This window comes from Malaclemys terrapin, chromosome 7 (assembly GCF_027887155.1).
Source record: "Malaclemys terrapin pileata isolate rMalTer1 chromosome 7, rMalTer1.hap1, whole genome shotgun sequence".
NCBI lineage: Eukaryota > Metazoa > Chordata > Testudines > Emydidae > Malaclemys > Malaclemys terrapin.
Genome location: NC_071511.1, coordinates 88502185 through 88520564, shown reverse-complemented (window position 1 = coordinate 88520564; position 18380 = coordinate 88502185). Strand labels below are relative to the sequence as shown.

The following is an 18380-nucleotide window of genomic DNA, read 5'->3' as shown; positions in this document are numbered from 1 at the left end:
CCATTTAATGCATGTCTTCTAAATCACTGTAATGAATCATTAACCCCTTCCATACTTTAATCAAGTTTTATTCCTGCTAGCAAGTTGGTAAACACACCTATTCAGTCCACTGTGACTGGAACTTCAGAAATCTTAACTCTCGAAGTTCAGAGAGAATACATCTCATGACCACCTGAGTCAGAACTTAACAAGGTTATCCTCCCATGTTACCATCCCTTTTTAGAAAAGAAAAAAAAATAAAATGGAAACGGTGTTGATTCTGCCATGTTCCTTTCCAGTCTTTCTTGTGTGTGTGTGTGTATTTGCTTGTCCCAGTGGAACAAAATACTCAGACCTTACCACCAGCCTCTCCTAGTCCCACCCTAGAAAAAGTGGTAAACCAAAAACACCGCTAAAAACTTGATCTTAATCCTTTTTTTTCTAGGGCAAGGATCATGTCTTCCTATGTCTGTGTGTTATCTGTCACAGTGGCCTCTGCAAGCTAATACAATACAAATACTTAAAACATCATCTATGACATATAAAAGTGAGGGTAGAAAGATCGTGGGAAAGAGTGGAAAGGAACATGGCAGAATCAATACTGTTTCCATTTTATCTCTCCTTTTTCTAAAAAGGGATGGTAACATGCGTACCTAAAAAGGGATGATAACATAGCAGCATATGCGTGCTTATAACAGGAGGAGATGGGTGCAATTTTTTCTACATAATGGGAATGTATGAAATGTTCCAGTACCAGACTAAACCGTTTTAGTGACTGAACTAATATCTAATTGTTTATTAACTTTTAGGTGGGCAAGACTATTTGTAACTTTTTAATGGAAATGTGGAGATTACATTTCCCATCTGAGCAAAGTGTTTATTCAATCTAAACTTCTTAACATGACCTTGTTGATATACACAGTTACCTTATATGCAGTCACTTAGGTTTTTTGAGAACCTGTAGAGCAACAAACATTTCATTAAAGCTTTTGGTATGAGTCTTAATCTATAGACCTAATTGTACCTAAAGAAGTTACATATTCAAAAAATGAGACATAGGTTATTCCTTCATTATATTCCAAGTATGCATTTATGCAGGAAGGCGTCACTGTTAAAAATAATTCTTATCATACTGTTCAGCGGAAAGATCTGTTTTATATATATAGATAGATATAGTCTGTCTTGTATATCGCACTCAATATATAGTCGGGTCTGAAATAATCACACTTATTTCACTGGTAGTTTATCTAAAGTGCAAAATACTGATACCCCTTTTGGCTGGAGCAGTTAGCCAAAAATTCAGTTTCTTGTGGGCTGTTCCAGTTAGGAGGAGATATTGATGATGGAGCCAGGTACCTTTGATGCATGCAGTCTTGTTTATTTACAAGGAATGTGCAAAATCCAATTTCACTGAACACAGAAGGAACAAAACAGGAAGCAGTTTCCTTGCTCACAGCCCCAAACCTCTTTTAGCCAGCACCAGATCCAAAACCTGTCTAGGCTTCTTTCAGGGCCACCCACCATGCTGGTTCAGGCTATATCTGGAGCTTCCTTCTGTTTCTGTATGCTTCTCTGCTGGTGTCCTTTCCCCTCCTCACTCCCCTTTTCAAACAATACCTGTTAAGCCCTGAGTAGTGGCCTTGGGTGTGCCTTTATTTTGGGCAGCGACATGGGCCTGTGGTTTGATTTGGAGACTATTATTTTGAGAGCTTAACTGTTTCTACCATCTTAAATGAAAAGCAGCAGTTAAGCCTCATTGAAGCTGATGCGTGTAACCCAGCCTATATTGATAAAAAAACAAGATGGCTATCAGTGTCTATGTAGCCATTAATTTATCAGTATATCTGTAAATGATTGGAATTGCTGTTTAAAGTTTGTTTAAGTTGATCTTGGAATAGAAGTTTAAATTTGATCTTAAATGTTGTGTGATTAGTTATGTGAATTAAGTAAGAGTACACTTCACAGTGATGGATGATACCAAGTGTCTGTTAGGCCTGGTCTACACTACGACTTTAAATCGGATTTAGCAGCGTTAATTCGAATTAACCCTGCACCTGTCCACACAACGACGCCATTTAATTCGAATTAAAGGGCTCATTAAATCGATTTCTGTACTCCACCCCGACGAACGGAGTAGCGCCAAAATCGATTTTAGTATTTCGATTTAGGGTTAGTGTGGCCGCAATGCGATGTTATTGGCCACCGGGAGCTATCCCACAGTGCACCATTGTGACCGCTCTGGACAGCAATCTGAACTCGGATGCACTGGCCAGGTAGGCAGGAAAAGCCCCGGGAACATTTGAATTTCATTTCCTGTTTGCCCAGCGTGGAGAGCACAGGTGACCACAGATAGCTCATCAGCACAGGTAGCCATGCAGGCGGATAATCGAAAAAGAGCACCAGCATGGAGCGTACGGGAGGTACTGGATCTGATTGCTATATGGGGAGAGGATTCAGTGCTAGCAGAACTTCGTTCTAAAAGACGAAATGCCAAAACTTTTGAAAAAATCTCTAAGGGCATGATGGAGAGAGGCCACAATAGGGACTCAGATCAGTGCCGCGTGAAAGTCAAGGAGCTCAGACAAGCCTATCAAAAAACAAAGGAGGCAAACGGTCGCTCCGGGTCAGAGCCGCGGACATGCCGCTTCTACGCCGAGCTGCATGCAATTCTAGGGGGGGCTGCCACCACTACCCCACCTGTGACCGTGGATTCCGGGTCAGGGATAGTCTCATCAGCTACACCTGAGGATTCTGCGGACGGGGAAGAGGAGGAGGAGGAGGACGAGCTTGCAGAGAGCACCCAGCACTCCGTTCTCCCCAACAGCCAGGATCTTTTTCTCAGCCTGACTGAAGTATCCTCCCAACCCTCCCAAGCCAGTATCCAAGACCATGACCCCATGGAAGGGACCTCAGGTGAGTTTACCTTTTAAAATATAAAACTTGTTTTAAAAGCAAGCATTTTTAATGATTACTTTGCCCTGAGGACTTGGGATGCATTCGCGGCCAGTACAGCTACTGGAAAAGTCTGTTAACGTGTCTGGGGATGGAGCGGAAATCCTCCAGGGACATCTCCATGAAGCTCTCCTGGAGGTACTCCAAAAGCCTTGCCACAAGGTTTCTGGGCAGTGCAGCCTTATTCCGTCCTCCATGGTAGGACACTTGACCACGCCATGCCTGCAGCAAGTAATCTGGTATCATTGCCTGACAAAGCCTGGCAGCGTATGGTCCCGGTGTTTGCTGGCATTCAAGCAACATCCGTTCTTTATCTTGCTGTGTGATCCTCAGGAGAGTGATATCACTCATGGTAACCTGGTTGAAATATGGGAACTTAATTAAGGGGACAGAGGTGGCCGTTCCTACTGGGCTGTTTGCCTGTGGCTGAAAAGAAATCCTTCCCTGCAGTTAGCCAAGCGCTGGTGGGGGGGGGGGGGGGAGAGAGAGTAATTGGCCCTGAGCTTTTCGCGTTTGGCTAGCAGGGATCTTCCCTGATACCTGCCAGGCGGTGGGGGGAGGGATAAAGCGATCATCCCAGAGAATTCATGGCCGGAGGGGAGAGCGGGGGGGTTAGTTTGGTTTCTGCAGGGATCTTCCCTGATACCTTCCACGCGGTGGGGGGAGGGATAAAGCGATCATCCCAGAAAATTGGATTGGGGGGGGTTAGTTTGTTTTCTGCTGCTGAAGGTAACAGGAAAACCGCAGCAGTCAACGGGCTTTGCTTGGTATGTGGGAAAGGAGGGCGCAGAAGCCGAAAGACCGTGGCTTACCATGGCTGCATGCAAGCTGAATTCTATTGCCCGGACCTGCGTCTGTGATCTCTAACACCAAAGCCACAGGCACTCAATATTAAGATGGAAATTGCGACCTTGTACTGAAATCACATGTGCTATGTACTGTGAATAGTGTTTTTCACCAAGAAAGAGTATAAGCATTGTTCTGTAAAATGTATCATTTTAAAAACTTCTCTCCTTTTTCTCAACCCTCCCTCCAGCAGTTGCAAATTTATCAAGCCTCCCTCCTCCGTCACGAAGGCTATCTCAGATAAGGCGGCGTAGAAAGAGGACAAGAGACGACATGTTCACTGAAATAATGGAATGCACCCGAAATCAAAGAGCTCATTTGAATGAGTGGAAGGACACTGTAACTAAATTTAGGAAAGATGCCAGTGAACGCGAGGTCCTGAGGGACGCTCGAGATGAGAGGTGGCAGGCTGCAACGCTGGGGCTGCTGCGTGAGCAAACGGACATGCTCCGGCGTCTGGTGGAGCTTCAGGAATGGCAGCAGGATGACAGAGTGCCACTACAGCCCCTGTATAACCTCCCTCCCCCCTCACCATGTTTCATATCCTCCTCACCCAGACGTGTAAGAACGCGGGGGGGGGGGGGTAGGCTACGTGCACCTTCCCACTCCACCCCAGTGGACAGCCCAACCAAAAGGCTGTCATTACATTGAATTTGTTCAGTGGCCTTTTACTTCCCACCTATCCTCCTCCCAAACCTCACCCAGATTACCTTGTTGGTTCTCTCCCTATGTTTATTATCAGTTAATAAAGAATACATGATTTTTAAATGATATTGACTTTATTACGTTTGAAAGAAAGCTGGGGGAACAGGGAGGGTGGGTTCCTTACAGAGAATGAATGAGTCAATAAAGGGGGCGGGTTTTCATGAAGGAGAAACAAACAGAAATTTCACACTGTAGCCTGGCCAGTCATGAAACTTGTTTTCAAAGCCTCTCTAATGCACAGCGCTTCCTGGTGTGCTCTTCTAATCGCCCTGGTGTCTGGCTGCGCGTAATCAGCAGCCAGGCGATTTGCCTCAGCCTCCCACCCCGCCATAAAGGTCTCCCCCTTACTTTCACATAGATTGTGGAGCACACAGCAAGCAGAAATAACAATGGGGAGATTTCTTTGGCTGAGGTCAGAGCGAGTCAATAGCGATCTCCAGCGACCTTTTAAACGGCCAAATGCACATTCTACAACCATTCTGCACTTGCTCAGCCTGTAGTTAAACAGCTCCTGACTCCTGTCCAGGCTGCCTGTGTATGGCTTCATGAGCCATGGCATTAAGGGGTAGGCAGGGTCCCCAAGAATAACTATTGGCATTTCAACATCCCCAACAGTTATTTTCTGGTCTGGGAAGTAAGTCCCTTGCTGCAGCCCTTTAAACAGAGTAGTGTTCCTGAAGACGCGAGCATCATGAACCCTTCCCGGCCAGCCCGCGTTGATGTTGGTGAAACGTCCCTTGTGATCCACAAGTGCTTGCAGCACCATTGAAAAGTACCCCTTGCGGTTTATGTACTGGGTACCCTGGTGCTCCGGTGCCAAGATAGGGATGTGGGTTCCATCTATCGCCCCACCACAGTTAGGGAATCCCATTGCAGCAAAGCCATCCACTATGACCTGCACATCTCCCAGAGTCACTAGCTTTCGTAGCAGCACCTCAGTGATTGCTTTGGCTACTTGCATCACAGCAGCACCCACAGTAGATTTGCCCACTCCAAATTGATTCCCGACTGACCGGTAGCTGTCTGGCGTTGCAAGCTTCCACAGGGCTATCGCCACTCGCTTCTCAACTGTGAGGGCTGCTCTCATCTTCGTATTCTGGCGCTTCAGGGCAGGGGAAAGCAAGTCACAAAGTTCCAAGAAAGTGCCCTTACGCATGCGAAAGTTTCGCAGCCACTGGGAATCGTCCCACACCCGCAACACTATGCGGTCCCACCAGTCTGTGCTTGTTTCCCGGGCCCAGAATCGGCGTTCCACAGCTATAACCTGCCCCATTAACAGCATGATCTCCAAAGCACCGGGTACCGCGGTTCGATAGAATTCCATGTCCATATCCTCATCACTGTCCTCGCCGCGCTGCCGTAGCCTGCTCCTCGCCGCCTGATTTTCCAGGTTCTTGTTCAGCATAAACTGCACGATAAGGCGCGAGGTATTTACAATGTTCATGACTGCTGTCTTGAGCTGAGCGGGCTCCATGCTTGCCATGGTATGGCGTCTGCACTGTTCACCCAGGAAAAAGGCGCGAAACGCCGTTGTTTGCCGTTGCTTCCTGGAGTGGGGGGAGGATATACCCAGAACCACCCGCGACAATGTTTTTAGCCCCATCAGGCATTGCGATCTCAACCCAGAATTCCAATGGGCGGAGGAGACTGCGGGAACTATGGGATAGCTATGGGAAAGCTACCCACAGTGCAACGCTCCGGAAATCGACACTAGCCCTGGTACATGGACGCACACCGCCGAATTAATGTGCTTAGTGTGGTTGCATACAATCGAATTTATACAACCTGTTTTCCAAATTCGAATTATATAAATTCGGATTAATCCCGTAGTGTAGACATACCCTTAGTTTGAAGAAAAAAATGGACCATCTTAATGGAAGGACACAAAGGAATGATGAAGTCTTCCAAAAGAGCTTAAATTACTAAATGAAAAGGTAAACCACAGGAAATACATCCTTTCCTATGGTGCATCTGATGCTTTCATAAAGCAGTCAGTTAAGTTTTCCAGTATGGAAATTCCTAATACTAATGACTTTGTATTCATTCCCTTGCTTTTCTACCTTGGGGAAAACCCACAAGCACTCCTCTGGTATTCTCTTGCCTCCCCTTGCACTAGCACTGCTCTTGCTGTTCTATCACTGATGGAAATGCTAATGTAGACCAGGCACCAGAGCTTGTTCTCCAACCTTGCTCAGAGTGGTAACTTCTAAACCCGATCTAGGCTTATAGTTCCTCCAACAATTGGAGCAATGCTGAAATGCCTCTGTAGGCACAGTCCTAAAGATCAGGAAAGCAAATTGGAGATGTATTCAGAATAAGTTTATCTGGCAGTGCTTAATTGGCATTACAAGTCTACAGGAAAGTGTGCTCCTGAGTCAGTGGAGGGGGAGAAAAACTTGGACTGGCTAGGGATAATTTTGGAAAGGAAGTGTGAAGTCAGCAATTGTACATAAAGCTTTGGGAAACCTCCATGAGTTTGAGATCTTTACCATAAGGAAGATAAGTTGCAATATCCATGGCATCTAAATATATTGGGGAAGTAAATCAGGGTGGATTTAACTGCAGTTTATTCATGCTGCTCCTTAAAATTCAGTTGTTAGATAGCAATTGGTAAGTATTTGTTTATAAATTCTCCTGTACCGTGTTCCTGCAAAATATTGCCCTTTGCTATACATGGTGTTACTGCTCATATTTTGCTTTTACTTGTCATCTTAAGCATGATAAATAAGTTTTGTATCTTCATACCCTTTCTTTATAACCAATTATATGTAGAGGATTATAACCACAAGATTTTAGCCTAATAATGCCTTTATGAACATACGCAGAGAAAATAGAGGGATTGGTGGAAGTGTAAAGAAATTTAAATTACTCTCTTGAGAAATGCAAACACTTGTTAACCTTTCTGCAACTAGGAACAAACCAGCTAATCCTCCCAAGTAGGGAAAATATCATTGAACAGACTCATGACATGTTGAGTTCCTGCATGATAGTTGAGTTCCGCTGTGGTCCTCACCTCTACTTTGAAACGGATTAAGGGCTGCTTTACACTGGAAATTTACATCAGTATAGCTATGTCTCGCAGGGGTGTGAAAAATCCACACTCCTGAGAGACATAGCTATGCCGACCTAAGCCCCAGTGTAGACAGCGGTAGGTTGACAAAATAATTCTTCCATCAATTTAGCTACTGCCTCTTGGGACAGGTAGATTGACTACAACGATGGGAGAACACTTCCCATCACTGTACTGCGTGTCAACACTGAAGTGCTACAGCAGCGCAGCTGCAGTGCTTCAATTGTGTTGCTGTAGCATTTTAAGTGTAGACAAACCCTAATGTTCTGTCTACCTGGTTAGCTAAAAACCACACTGGCTATGCTGGTGAAACTCCCTAATGAAGACATGTTGCACAGATATAAATTGTGTCTTGTAATGATACAGATTATTCTGCATTGAAACCATGTTAATTTGCATCATTGCAAGTCATGGTTTATATCTGTGCAGCTACACTAAACACTTGCACCCATGTAACTACATGGAAGGCTAAAAAATCAGTGTAGACAAGGATTTAAAGAAAGCAGTTAGTACAGCAGTCTTTATACATCTATCTGTTATTAAAGGGTGAATATTTTTTTATGCTGTGTTCTTGAAAAGATGTTAATTGTGGCCCAGTTTGACCAGCCTCCCAAACGACACTAGGTTGGATCAATATGCTTTGGAGTCTCTTCATAAATGTGTGGAAGAATCTGAGACCTGGCTTACGCTAGGAAATTAGGTCAGTATAACTATGTAGCTCGGCATGTGAAAAATCCACCCTCCTGAGCGATGCAGTTAAACTGACCTATAGCCTGTGCTAGATCAATGGGAGAATTCTCCTGCCTTTTGGGGAGATGGATTACTGACAGTAGTGGAAGAACCACTCTTCACTGAAGTGCTACAGGGCGTAGCTTCAGTGGTTTATGTATAGACATACCCTTAGGGCATGGCTACACTTGCAGATGTAGAGTGCTTTGAGTTAAACCAGCCTTCGTAGAGCGTGGTAGGGAAAGCACTGTAGTCTTTCCGCACTGACAGCACACTGGGGTGGCCACATTAGCAGCTCTTGCAATGGCCACAGAGAGCAGTGCATTGTGGTAGCTATCCCAGCATGCAAGTGGCTTCAACAAGCTTTTCAAATGTGGGGTGGGGTGGAGTGTGACAGGGAGTGTGTTGTGTGTATGTGGGGGGAGAGAGAGTGGGTTTGGGGGGGGGGGGGGCTGAGAGCATGTTAGCATGCTGTCTTGTAAGTTCAGACAGCAGCAGACCTCCCCCACCCCGCCACTCTCTCTTGCATAGTATTCCACAGCAATGGTTGCTTTGTCTCAGAGCAGATAAGCAGCTGGCTGTCAAACGGAGCTTTCAAAGGGCATATCCAAAACAATGACTAGAGTGTCCACTTGACTTAAGGGGATTATGGGACATTTCCAGAGGCTGATCAGAGCGCAGTAATGCAACACTTCGTTCACACTGACGCTGGGGCGCTCCAGCAGGGGTGCATCAAACGTTATTCTACTTGCCGAGGTGGAGTATCAGGAGCGCTGTAGCCGTGGAGTCAGAGCGTTCTACATGCCTTGCCAGTTGCGGATGGGTAGTGAGCTGCCCTGGGGCTCCTTTAATGCGCTGTAACTCGCAAGTGTAGCCAAGCCCTTAGTGTTCAGTAACTTTTTCTCTGTTTTTGAATGTTACCAATTAGCAATACTTCCTTTTGTACGGTTTTGCAAGCAGTCTTTTTAGGGTTTTTGTCGAAGTTGTTGACAAAACTTTTGTCTTACACGGGTGCTTTAAAAAAAGCCCGCCGCGAAAGACAAAAGCTTTGCCGACGTAAGTGGCAGTGTGAACATGGCTTTGTTGGCAGGAGCGCTCTCCTGCCGACAAAGCTAATGCCGCTCACGAGACTAGAAGTATTTTGTCGGCAAAAGTGCCGATAAAGTACGTTTACACACGCTGACTTTTAGTGACATGGCTGTGTCGCTAAACCTTGGATAAGATTTCCGGAGCTCCTGTGCTGTAGCTACTGCTGCTTGCCTCTTGATACTATATAGTATGTTCAATGTGAAGGGTATCTACACTGATTTGAGTGGCGATTTGAAGGCTCCAAGATCTAGTCCTCTTGATTTTCATTTAATGGTGTAGATAGTAGATCAGGAAAAAGTGCTCTGTGTGAATCAACTTTTTAAACACAATAGGCCATTTTAGTGTTCAGCTCTTAACACTGGCAAACCAGCAGTCCCCCTGACTCCTAATTGGGGAATCTGGGCTGTCCTAGTCTGTAACAAAGGGTAATATTTTCAAAGGAGCCTAGGCAGTTTAGGAGCCCCAAGTATTTTAAACTCTTTGAAAATTTTACCTTAAATTTCAGTCTCACCTAGAATAACTACTGTGATATGGTCACTTTGTATCACAATACGACCTTGATTAGATTATAGCTTGGCCTGGCCTTCCATGTGTAGAGGCTCAAACTGTTGTCGTTTTACTAAATTGAGTTAGTATTTTTGGTCCTGCCTACTCAGGTAAGGCCAAACCATGTTTTATTCATAGATTATTGACTTAATAGTATATACAGGCTCTGTCTAAACTTGCTCTGATCAAAGGTATAGCTTATTTGCTTTGGGTTTACTATTCTTTCCCAAGCACAGGAGTTTTCTTAATGGTTCCCACATAATCCACACATTCATGCAATGGGTCATTTTTGAGGATATCTTTATTTATTCATCTTCACTAAGAAAATGTTGCAAATTTTTTTAACCAGTTCTAGGTCTGGTACAGTGGAACCGAAGGGAGCCATACCTGGACTTGCTCTTACCATGGTTTTAGCTAAAACTGCTGAAAACCAGTCTAATTGAAACTTTTTTAAAAACTATTCTTAAAAAATGTCTGCCTGCTTGTGCTGCAGCCTTTATAAATTCTAATACCAATTTATTAAAACCAGTGAAAAATATTTTTGTAAATTGTCCCAGTGTTAAGGCCTTGCAGGAAATGACTTCCTTAACAACATAAAGCACCATTTCAGATTGGTCTGAATAAGTACATTAAAATGTTTGCCTAACGGCTGTAGGTAATGTATTGACCACATGTGCACAACTTCAGTCTGCAACAGGAGGAGATACTTCTGTATCAGAATAATGGCCCCCCTACTATGTTACCCTGCATCTGTGTCATGCTGTTTGGAGTGGCTCATGAATGAGAGTGCTAACCTCAGGGTAGACTGTCAAAAGGCAGGGCAGAAACCCCAAACTGCTTGTGTTCTATAGTTAGTTTTCACCAACCCAGTAAAAATTGTGACCGCCTAAAGCACTATAACAAGTCTTATCATGGAATCACAGCAGTTCCCTTGGGCATTCCAGTCTATTTTGCCATCCAGGCAAGCTGGGCTGTGTGATTGATGGTCATTTTATACGAAAAATCACAACCATATTCAGATTACTCCCAGTCGCAAAGGACCAGTCACTTACCCCAGGTCAGTTGTACTCAGATCTCAAACCAAAGACAATGCCTGCGGCCAATCCTGTAATAAATAAGATTTATTAACTAAGAAAAAAAAGGAGTTTACAAGGTTAAAATGGGAAACATACATACATAAATGAGTTACATTAACTTTTTAAATCTAAGACTGTATGCTTCCATAATAACCGCTTTATATGTCCTTTAGGGTTACCATTCGTCCGGATTTACCCGGACATGTCCTCCTTTTTGTTCTAAAAATAGCGTCCGGGGGGAATTTGTAAAACACTCAAAATGTCCGGGATTCCCCCCCTCCCCCGGCAGAGCAGAGCGAGCAGCTGGGAGGGCTGCAGGAAAGTCCCGGGCTGGACTCTGGAGCAGCTGTAGAGGAGCCGGATCCGCCCTGCATTCTGAGCCGGCAGCTCTCCCCTGCAGCCCGGTCCAGCAGCACTGTGCAGGGCCAGGGACCGGGTTTTGTTGTGCTGGGGAGCGCAGCCATGTGTCCGGCTCGGCTCGCACAGAGCCCAACACCCTGTTCTGAGCAGCAGGGTAAGAGGGCCAGGGAGGTTCTGGAGGGGGCAGTCAAGAAACGGGGGGGGGGCTTTTTGGGGGGAGTGGAGAAAGTTTTGGGCAGTCAGGGTACAGGTAGGGGGTAGGGTCCTGGGGGGCAGTTGGGGGGGGTCTTAGGAGGGGGCAGTTAGGGGACAAGGAACAGGGAGTCTTAGGTAGGGGGTGGGGTTCTGGAGGGCAGTTAGGAGCAGGGGTCCCAGGAGGGGGCAGTCAGGGGACAAGGAACGGGGGGGTGGGGAGCTGGGAGTTCTGGGGGGGGCTGTCAGGGGGCAGGAGTGGGGAGAGGGATCGGAGCAGTCAGGGGACAGGGAGCAGAGGGGTTTAGATGGGTTGGGAGTTCTGGGGGGGGGGCTGTCAGGGGGTGGGGAATGGTTGGATGGGGCGTGGGAGTCCCAGGGGTCTGTCTGGGGGTGGGGGTGTGGATAAGGGTTGGGGCAGTCAGGGGACAAGAGGCAGGGAGGCTTAGATAGGGAGTGGAGTCCTGGGGGGCAGTTAGGGGCAGGGGTCCCAGGAGGGGGCAGTCAGGGGACAAGGAACGGGGGGAGGGTTGGGGGTTCTGGGGGGGCGGGAAGTGGGAGGGGCAGGGGCGGGGCTAGGGCGGGGCTCCTCCCGTCCTCTTTTTTGCTTGCTGAAATATGGTAACTCTATGTCCTTTAGGGCTGACCCATTTCCAGTAGCATGGGGATCTCTTGCTTATGTTTAGGAATCTCCAGGAAAGGTTCATCCTACCTAATAAATCTCCTTGAGATTGGGGGCAGGAGGAGAAATGCATAGGAAGAGAGTGACTGAATTTTGGTGCCAACTATTTGCTCTTTTGTTTTCTGTCAAGTGGGGCGTCTCCAAAAGGACATTTATATCAGACTTAAGATGTTTGCTAGATGTAACAAACTGGCAAAATAGAACAGGGTGAAAAGCTCAGCAGCATAGCCCAGTGATCAGATCTCTTCAAATATAATATAGTCTAACTGCAGTGATGATCTTAAAACATCAACACTGAATCCAGTTAATCTTCAAAACAAATTAATTGCATATATTGAATGCTCCTGCTGATCTCCTTTCTGAAACTAGTTGTTTTGCATGTGTCTAATTTCCAGAACAGGTTGGTATTTTTGACTGGCTTTAATAAGTAGGACCTAGAGAAATTTCTCCTCTAATGACTAAGTTCAATGATTGCCTTGATGCGTGCATTTAAGTGACTCAGATGCTGGGATAAATAGATTTGTTTCCAATTCAAATCCTAATCTTAGAAACAGTTGAGCCTTTGCTAGCAATTTTTGAGTGGGAAGAGAGTCAGTAGTAAAGCCGCATCCACAGATTCTACTTAGGGCATAGTATGGGAAGCATTTGCAGACCTCCTTTTATTTTATTCTCAAACTTGTACCTTTAAAAGTCAGTTAGCCACTTGAGTGACCTGTGCCCTAGCATGCTCTATTACTAGCCAGGCAATTTTAGGAAGAGTATCTTTTTAAAAATACTTTTTATTAAAATAACCAGACCAATCAGGAGAGGATATCGGGATATGGAAATCTTTTGTTTATGTTTAGTGGAATTGCATGGAAACCCAAAACTGGGATAGGATTATAAATCAAGACAACAGTTAAATATAGTCTGAGGACCCATAGTGATTCTTTTTAGATCTCCCCATTAAATGTTGCCTTCAAAAACATAAGGCTTACATTATTAATGTATTAGTAGAAGCAAAACTCTTATTAGCAGCGAGTAGGAAAAATAATACACTAGAAATTAGGACACAGCATTAATGGAGAACTTAACATATCAAATTAAATTCAACACCGAAATCAAACCAACATTATTGAAATGCCTGGCTTCCTTTGTGTCTCACCTTCAAAGGTGGTAAAACACCAAGTGTAAAACACATAAAAAGAAGCTTTTTCAGTGTGTTTTAAAAGAGGGTGGTTGTCACAACCTCCAATAAGGAGGACTATTGATAGCAGCAAGGGACAAGGAAGACATACCTAATATTCCCTTTTGGAAAGGCTATATCTAAGGACTAAAATAAAAACATGAATAGCAAGGAAGGGTAAATTAGCCAAGATTGATATTTTTCATTACTAAAGGGTATAAAGTGATACTTGTAAAATACTCTATGAAGATTTCTATTCAATTTTAACCTTTCTTGTTTTGTAAGTAATACTGAAAAATAAAATTTAGGGAAGTAAAGAAGCTGTTTATACAGAAACATCAATGGGAGGCTAAATTCTGCTAGCTTTCAGGTTCATTTATGAGCATTCTTAATAATAGTACATTTGTGGAGCACCTTTTGGGAAAATCAGACATTTTACAAACTAGTTTAGATCAATTGATGTACACGGATGGGGCCAAGATTAGATCATGCAAAACATTGCAAAGTTAAAGGAATACTCAGTTAAGCATTTACAATTTTTCCTGAATACTTTAAATAATTGAACTTAAAATAACAATCTTAATTTTTTTTGTCTTCTACAGTGAAATGTCAAGTGTAATCGATTTATTTATAATTTGCAGATCTATTTTACATGTCAGTAGCACAGTACTGCAGTTCTTGCATTGCAAACACTGCAGGGAATGTTTATCTATTTGGGAAAATTTTCAATTTTCACTGGCACTTACATTTCTATTGTTTTTTGTTTTTAAATGTCATAGATGTCTTATTTTAATGTAACTATGATTAGAACTGAATTTGGCTTGATTCTTGTTTACCTTATTTTTCCTTGTAAATATATTTTTAATCATTTACAATATTTTAATGTTTCTCATAGGAACTAAGTGATCTACAACGTGACCCACCTGCCCACTGTTCTGCAGGGCCTGTTGGAGATGACTGTAAGCTCTTAATAATTTACTGCAGAGGTCTTAGTATATTTTTGTCTGAGGGAGGGGAAAAATTGTCTAAAAACTTAATGTGCTTTGTCTTTCAGTGTTCCATTGGCAAGCAACTATTATGGGACCTGTAAGTATGTAATTAATATAATTGAAATAATCCCCAAACCCCTTAAAAAGTAGGCCTAAGGTATTGACTTCTCTGACTGTGGAAAGGATTCATGTTCACACAAGCATTTGAGCACCTATAAGCAACATAGTTTTGGATTGAACTATCAGATATTCAGGTTAAATATTTTGGGGAAACTTTTTGCTATTCTAGTAGTTTAGTACTTAGAGTATTCTACATATTCCACCTACTTTGCTACACTTAACTTTCACTTTCAGTAAAACTTAAAAAAAAATCCCTCCTTTTGCTCATGAAACTAAAAATAGGGTTACCATTCGTCCGGATTTACCCGGACATGTCCTCCTTTTGTGTGCTAAAAATAGCGTCCGGGGGGAATTTGTAAAGCACTCACAATGTCCGGGATTTCCCCCTCCCCTGGCAGAGCAGAGCGAGCGGCTGGGAGGGCTGCAGGAAAGTCCCGGGCTGGATTCCGGAGCAGCTTCCTCCTCCCACCCCCCCTCCCTGCATTCTGAGCTGGCCGGCAGCTCCTCCTCCTGCAGCCCGCTCCGGCAGCCCTGTGCAGGGCCAGGGACCGGGTTTTGTGTTGTGCTGGGGAGCTCAGCCATGTGTCCGGCTGGCACAGAGCCCAACACCCTGTTCTGAGCAGCAGGGTAAGGTAGGGTTACCATACGTCCGGATTTTCCCGGACATGTCCGGCTTTTGGGGGCTCAAATCCCCGTCCGGGGGGAAATCCCCAAAAGCCGGGCATGTCCGGGAAAATCGGGAGGGCTGGGTGGTGCTCGGCCAGGGCCGGCGGTGCGGGGCCGGTGCGGGGCCGGGGGCATGGTGCCGGGCCGGGAACTAGGGGCGCAGTGCCGGGCGCGGGGCCGGACGGGGAGCCGGGGGCGCGGTGCCGGGCCGGGGTCCGGGCGGGGAGCCAGTCAGCCGGGCCGGCGGGGAGCCGGGCCGGCGGGGAGCAGGTCAGCCGGTCCCGCGGGGAGCCCGGGGGTGCGCCGGGCCGCCGGGGGCCGGCAGTGCTGGGCGGGCTGGGGGTGGTCAGCCGGGGCCGGCACCCCAGGGCCCGAGCCGACCCAGGCTGGAGCCGCCGGGGGGCCAGCCTGGGCCGCGCCTCCTCCCCCCCACACCCCCCTTACCTGCTTCAGGCTTCCCGCGAATCAAATGTTCGCGGGAAGCAGGGGAGGGGGCGGAGACTTTTGGGAGGGGGCGGGGTTGGGGCGGGGGTATGGGCGGGGCTGGGGGCGGGGCCGGGGGCCGTGGAGTGTCCTCCATTTGGAGGCACAGAATATGGTAACCCTAGGGTAAGGGGGGGCAGGAGAAGGGACAGGGAGGTTCTGGATGGGGCAGTCAAGAAACGGGTGGGGGCTTTTGGAGGGGAGTGGAGAAAGTTTTGGGCAGTCAGGGTACAGGTAGGGGGTAGGGTCCTGGGGGGCAGTTGGGGGGGGGGTCTTAGGAGGGGGCAGTTAGGGGACAAGGAAAGGGAGTCTTAGGTAGGGGGTGGGGTTCTGGAGGGCAGTTAGGAGCAGGGGTCCCAGGAGGGGGCAGTCAGGGGACAAGGAGCGGGGGGTAGGGGGCTGGGAGTTCTGGGGGGGAGCTGTCGGGGCAGGAGTGGGGAGAGGGATCGGAGCAGTCAGGGGACAGGGAGCAGAGGGGTTTAGATGGGTTGGGAGTTCTGGGGGGGCTGTCGGGGCAGGAGTGTGGAGAGGGATCGGAGCAGTCAGGGGACAGGGAGCAGAGGGGTTTAGATGGGTTGGGAGTTCTGGGGGGGGGCTGTCAGGGGGTGGGGAGTGGTTGGATGGGGCGTGGGAGTCCCAGGGGTCTGTCTGGGGGTGGGGGTGTGGATAAGGGTTGGGGCAGTCAGGGGACAAGAGGCAAGGAGGCTTAGATAGGGAGTGGAGTCCCGGGGGGCAGTTAGGGGCAGGGGTCCCAGGAGGGGGCAGTCAGGGGACAAGGAACGGGGGGAGGGTTGGGGGTTCGGGGGGGGGCGGGAAGTGGGAGGGGCAGGGGCTAGGGCGGGGCTCCTCCCGTCCTCTTTTTTGCTTGTTGAAATATGGTAACCCTACTAAAAACAATTTAAAGGTAAACAACATCAGTCTACATTGAACCTTTGGTTTACTATTCAGTTTTCTAAACGAAAAGCCTGTTTGTTTTTTCATGGATGATCAGTTAAATACTGTTATATGTTAGCTTCATCAGTCCAAATGGAAAACTATTATAGTAATTCATTTAGTAGTTCTAAATAGAATTGTGATGGCACAGGGTGTGCTTGGGCCTTTAAATGGTTAAAGTTCCTCCCATTCCTGTGATGTGATTATACCAAAAACAGAGCAATTTTTGGACTTGTAGTACTGCAATCATGGAAACCATAGGCTGCAGGATATAAAAGATCTGCTTTCTTCAGTCTGAAGAACGTCTGGGAGATGTTAGGATTTGCTGTAAGGCTCTCTCCACAGTAGGTGGTTAGGGAAGGGCAAAAGTGCTAACTTTGTCAAACGAAAAGTGCTAAAGAATAGAAAGAAGCCTGAAAAGGAAGCCTGAAGAGGATCTGAGCAAAGGACTATTTGGGAGAAATACATAGAGTGAACCTCTGAGGGAAGAGAAGTTTACCCAGACTCTGATAAGGGGATCATAGCCCAGATGTCTTTCCTTTTGGACTTTTTGTTACCACAGAAAGAGGATTTTTGGTTCCGTTGGAGGGCTAAGCCATCGAACCTACCGGGGAAACTGAGGCCCTAGCCAAATCTGATGACAAGAAGGTGAGCAGCAGCAGCATTACATGGTGAAAAGGAGAAAAAGGGAGTTGACTACTCTAGGACAACTTGTTTCAGCATATTTCAACACAACTCCTGCCTCTCAGGAAAAGGATTAGGTTTTAATCTACCAATGGAATGTTAGAACCTGTTGTCTAACTGTGTCACTTGGTGGTTTTATCCACTGACCCAGAAGCTCTGTGACTGACTGACTTGGGCCTGCTTTATTAATAGTGGATTCATATTCACACGAGCTGAAGTTACCCTTCTGGTTTAATGACTGCTTCCTTTCTTCTACCCCCTTTGCGCTACTGAAAGGTGAATGGCAAAACTGTGAAGGGACATAGAGTTCAGATGAAACCCCATTAACAATGCTGTGAGACTTGTTCAACACAAAAAATGGAGGAAGTGGAGGAAATTTTTTAAAAGAAAGATAGAATTTGTCTCAATAGAATTACCTTGACAACCTGAATAACACACACATTTTAATCCAGTCCCCCGCCCTTTGCAGTTCACCTTTAATATCCTGTAGCAGAAACATTCTTTTCTCTCCATGTATTGAACTTGCACAAGAATGAAGATGTACTTCTCTAGTGGAGAATGGGAACAGATCCCTTTTCCGTCCATCTTCCATTCATATCGGGCATTAAGGAAGGCCATGATATCGGCATAATGCACTTGATACTGAGAGACACGTGAAAAATAACATATTCTAAATGCTCCCATTTCCTGCTGGACTGTAGAAAACACAGGACTAAAATTCACCTTCAGAATTAATGTCCCATGTCTGGACGTAGGATGACTTGTATGCTACTTTTGGGTCCACCCAGGGTAAATATTTCACATTGGTTATGTTTCAAATGACAAGTCTGGATGGGTAAAGTATCTCTCTAGATACTAACTTTCAACCAGTAGTAAACTTTTACAGGTACAGTTAAAACAGCAACAAAAAACTAGGGTTGTCGATTAATTGCAGTAACTCATGCAATTAACTCAAAGAAAATTAACTGCAATTAAAAAAATTAATTGCGATTAATCACACTGTTAAACAATAGAATACCCATTGAAATTTATTAAATATTTTGGATGTTTTTCTACATTTTCAAATATATTGATTTATATTACAGAACAGAATACTAAGTGTACAGTGCTCACT

General features: G+C 45.8%; 1 protein-coding gene across 4 annotated transcripts in view; it reads left to right on the top strand.

The window, feature by feature from the left end:
- UBE2D1 (ubiquitin conjugating enzyme E2 D1) overlaps window positions 1-18380 on the top strand; it is a 41754-nt gene that overhangs the window by 10546 nt on the left and 12828 nt on the right. For 2 of the 4 annotated variants that reach the window (XM_054034820.1, XM_054034819.1), the window contains exons 2-3: window positions 14287-14350; window positions 14446-14477. In XM_054034820.1, the coding sequence (XP_053890795.1) occupies window positions 14287-14350; window positions 14446-14477 (96 nt within the window). Of the gene's footprint in view, window positions 1-14286; window positions 14351-14445; window positions 14478-16545; window positions 17231-18380 lie in introns of those variants that run through there. The other 2 variants (XM_054034821.1, XM_054034822.1) reach the window with 2 other exon arrangements.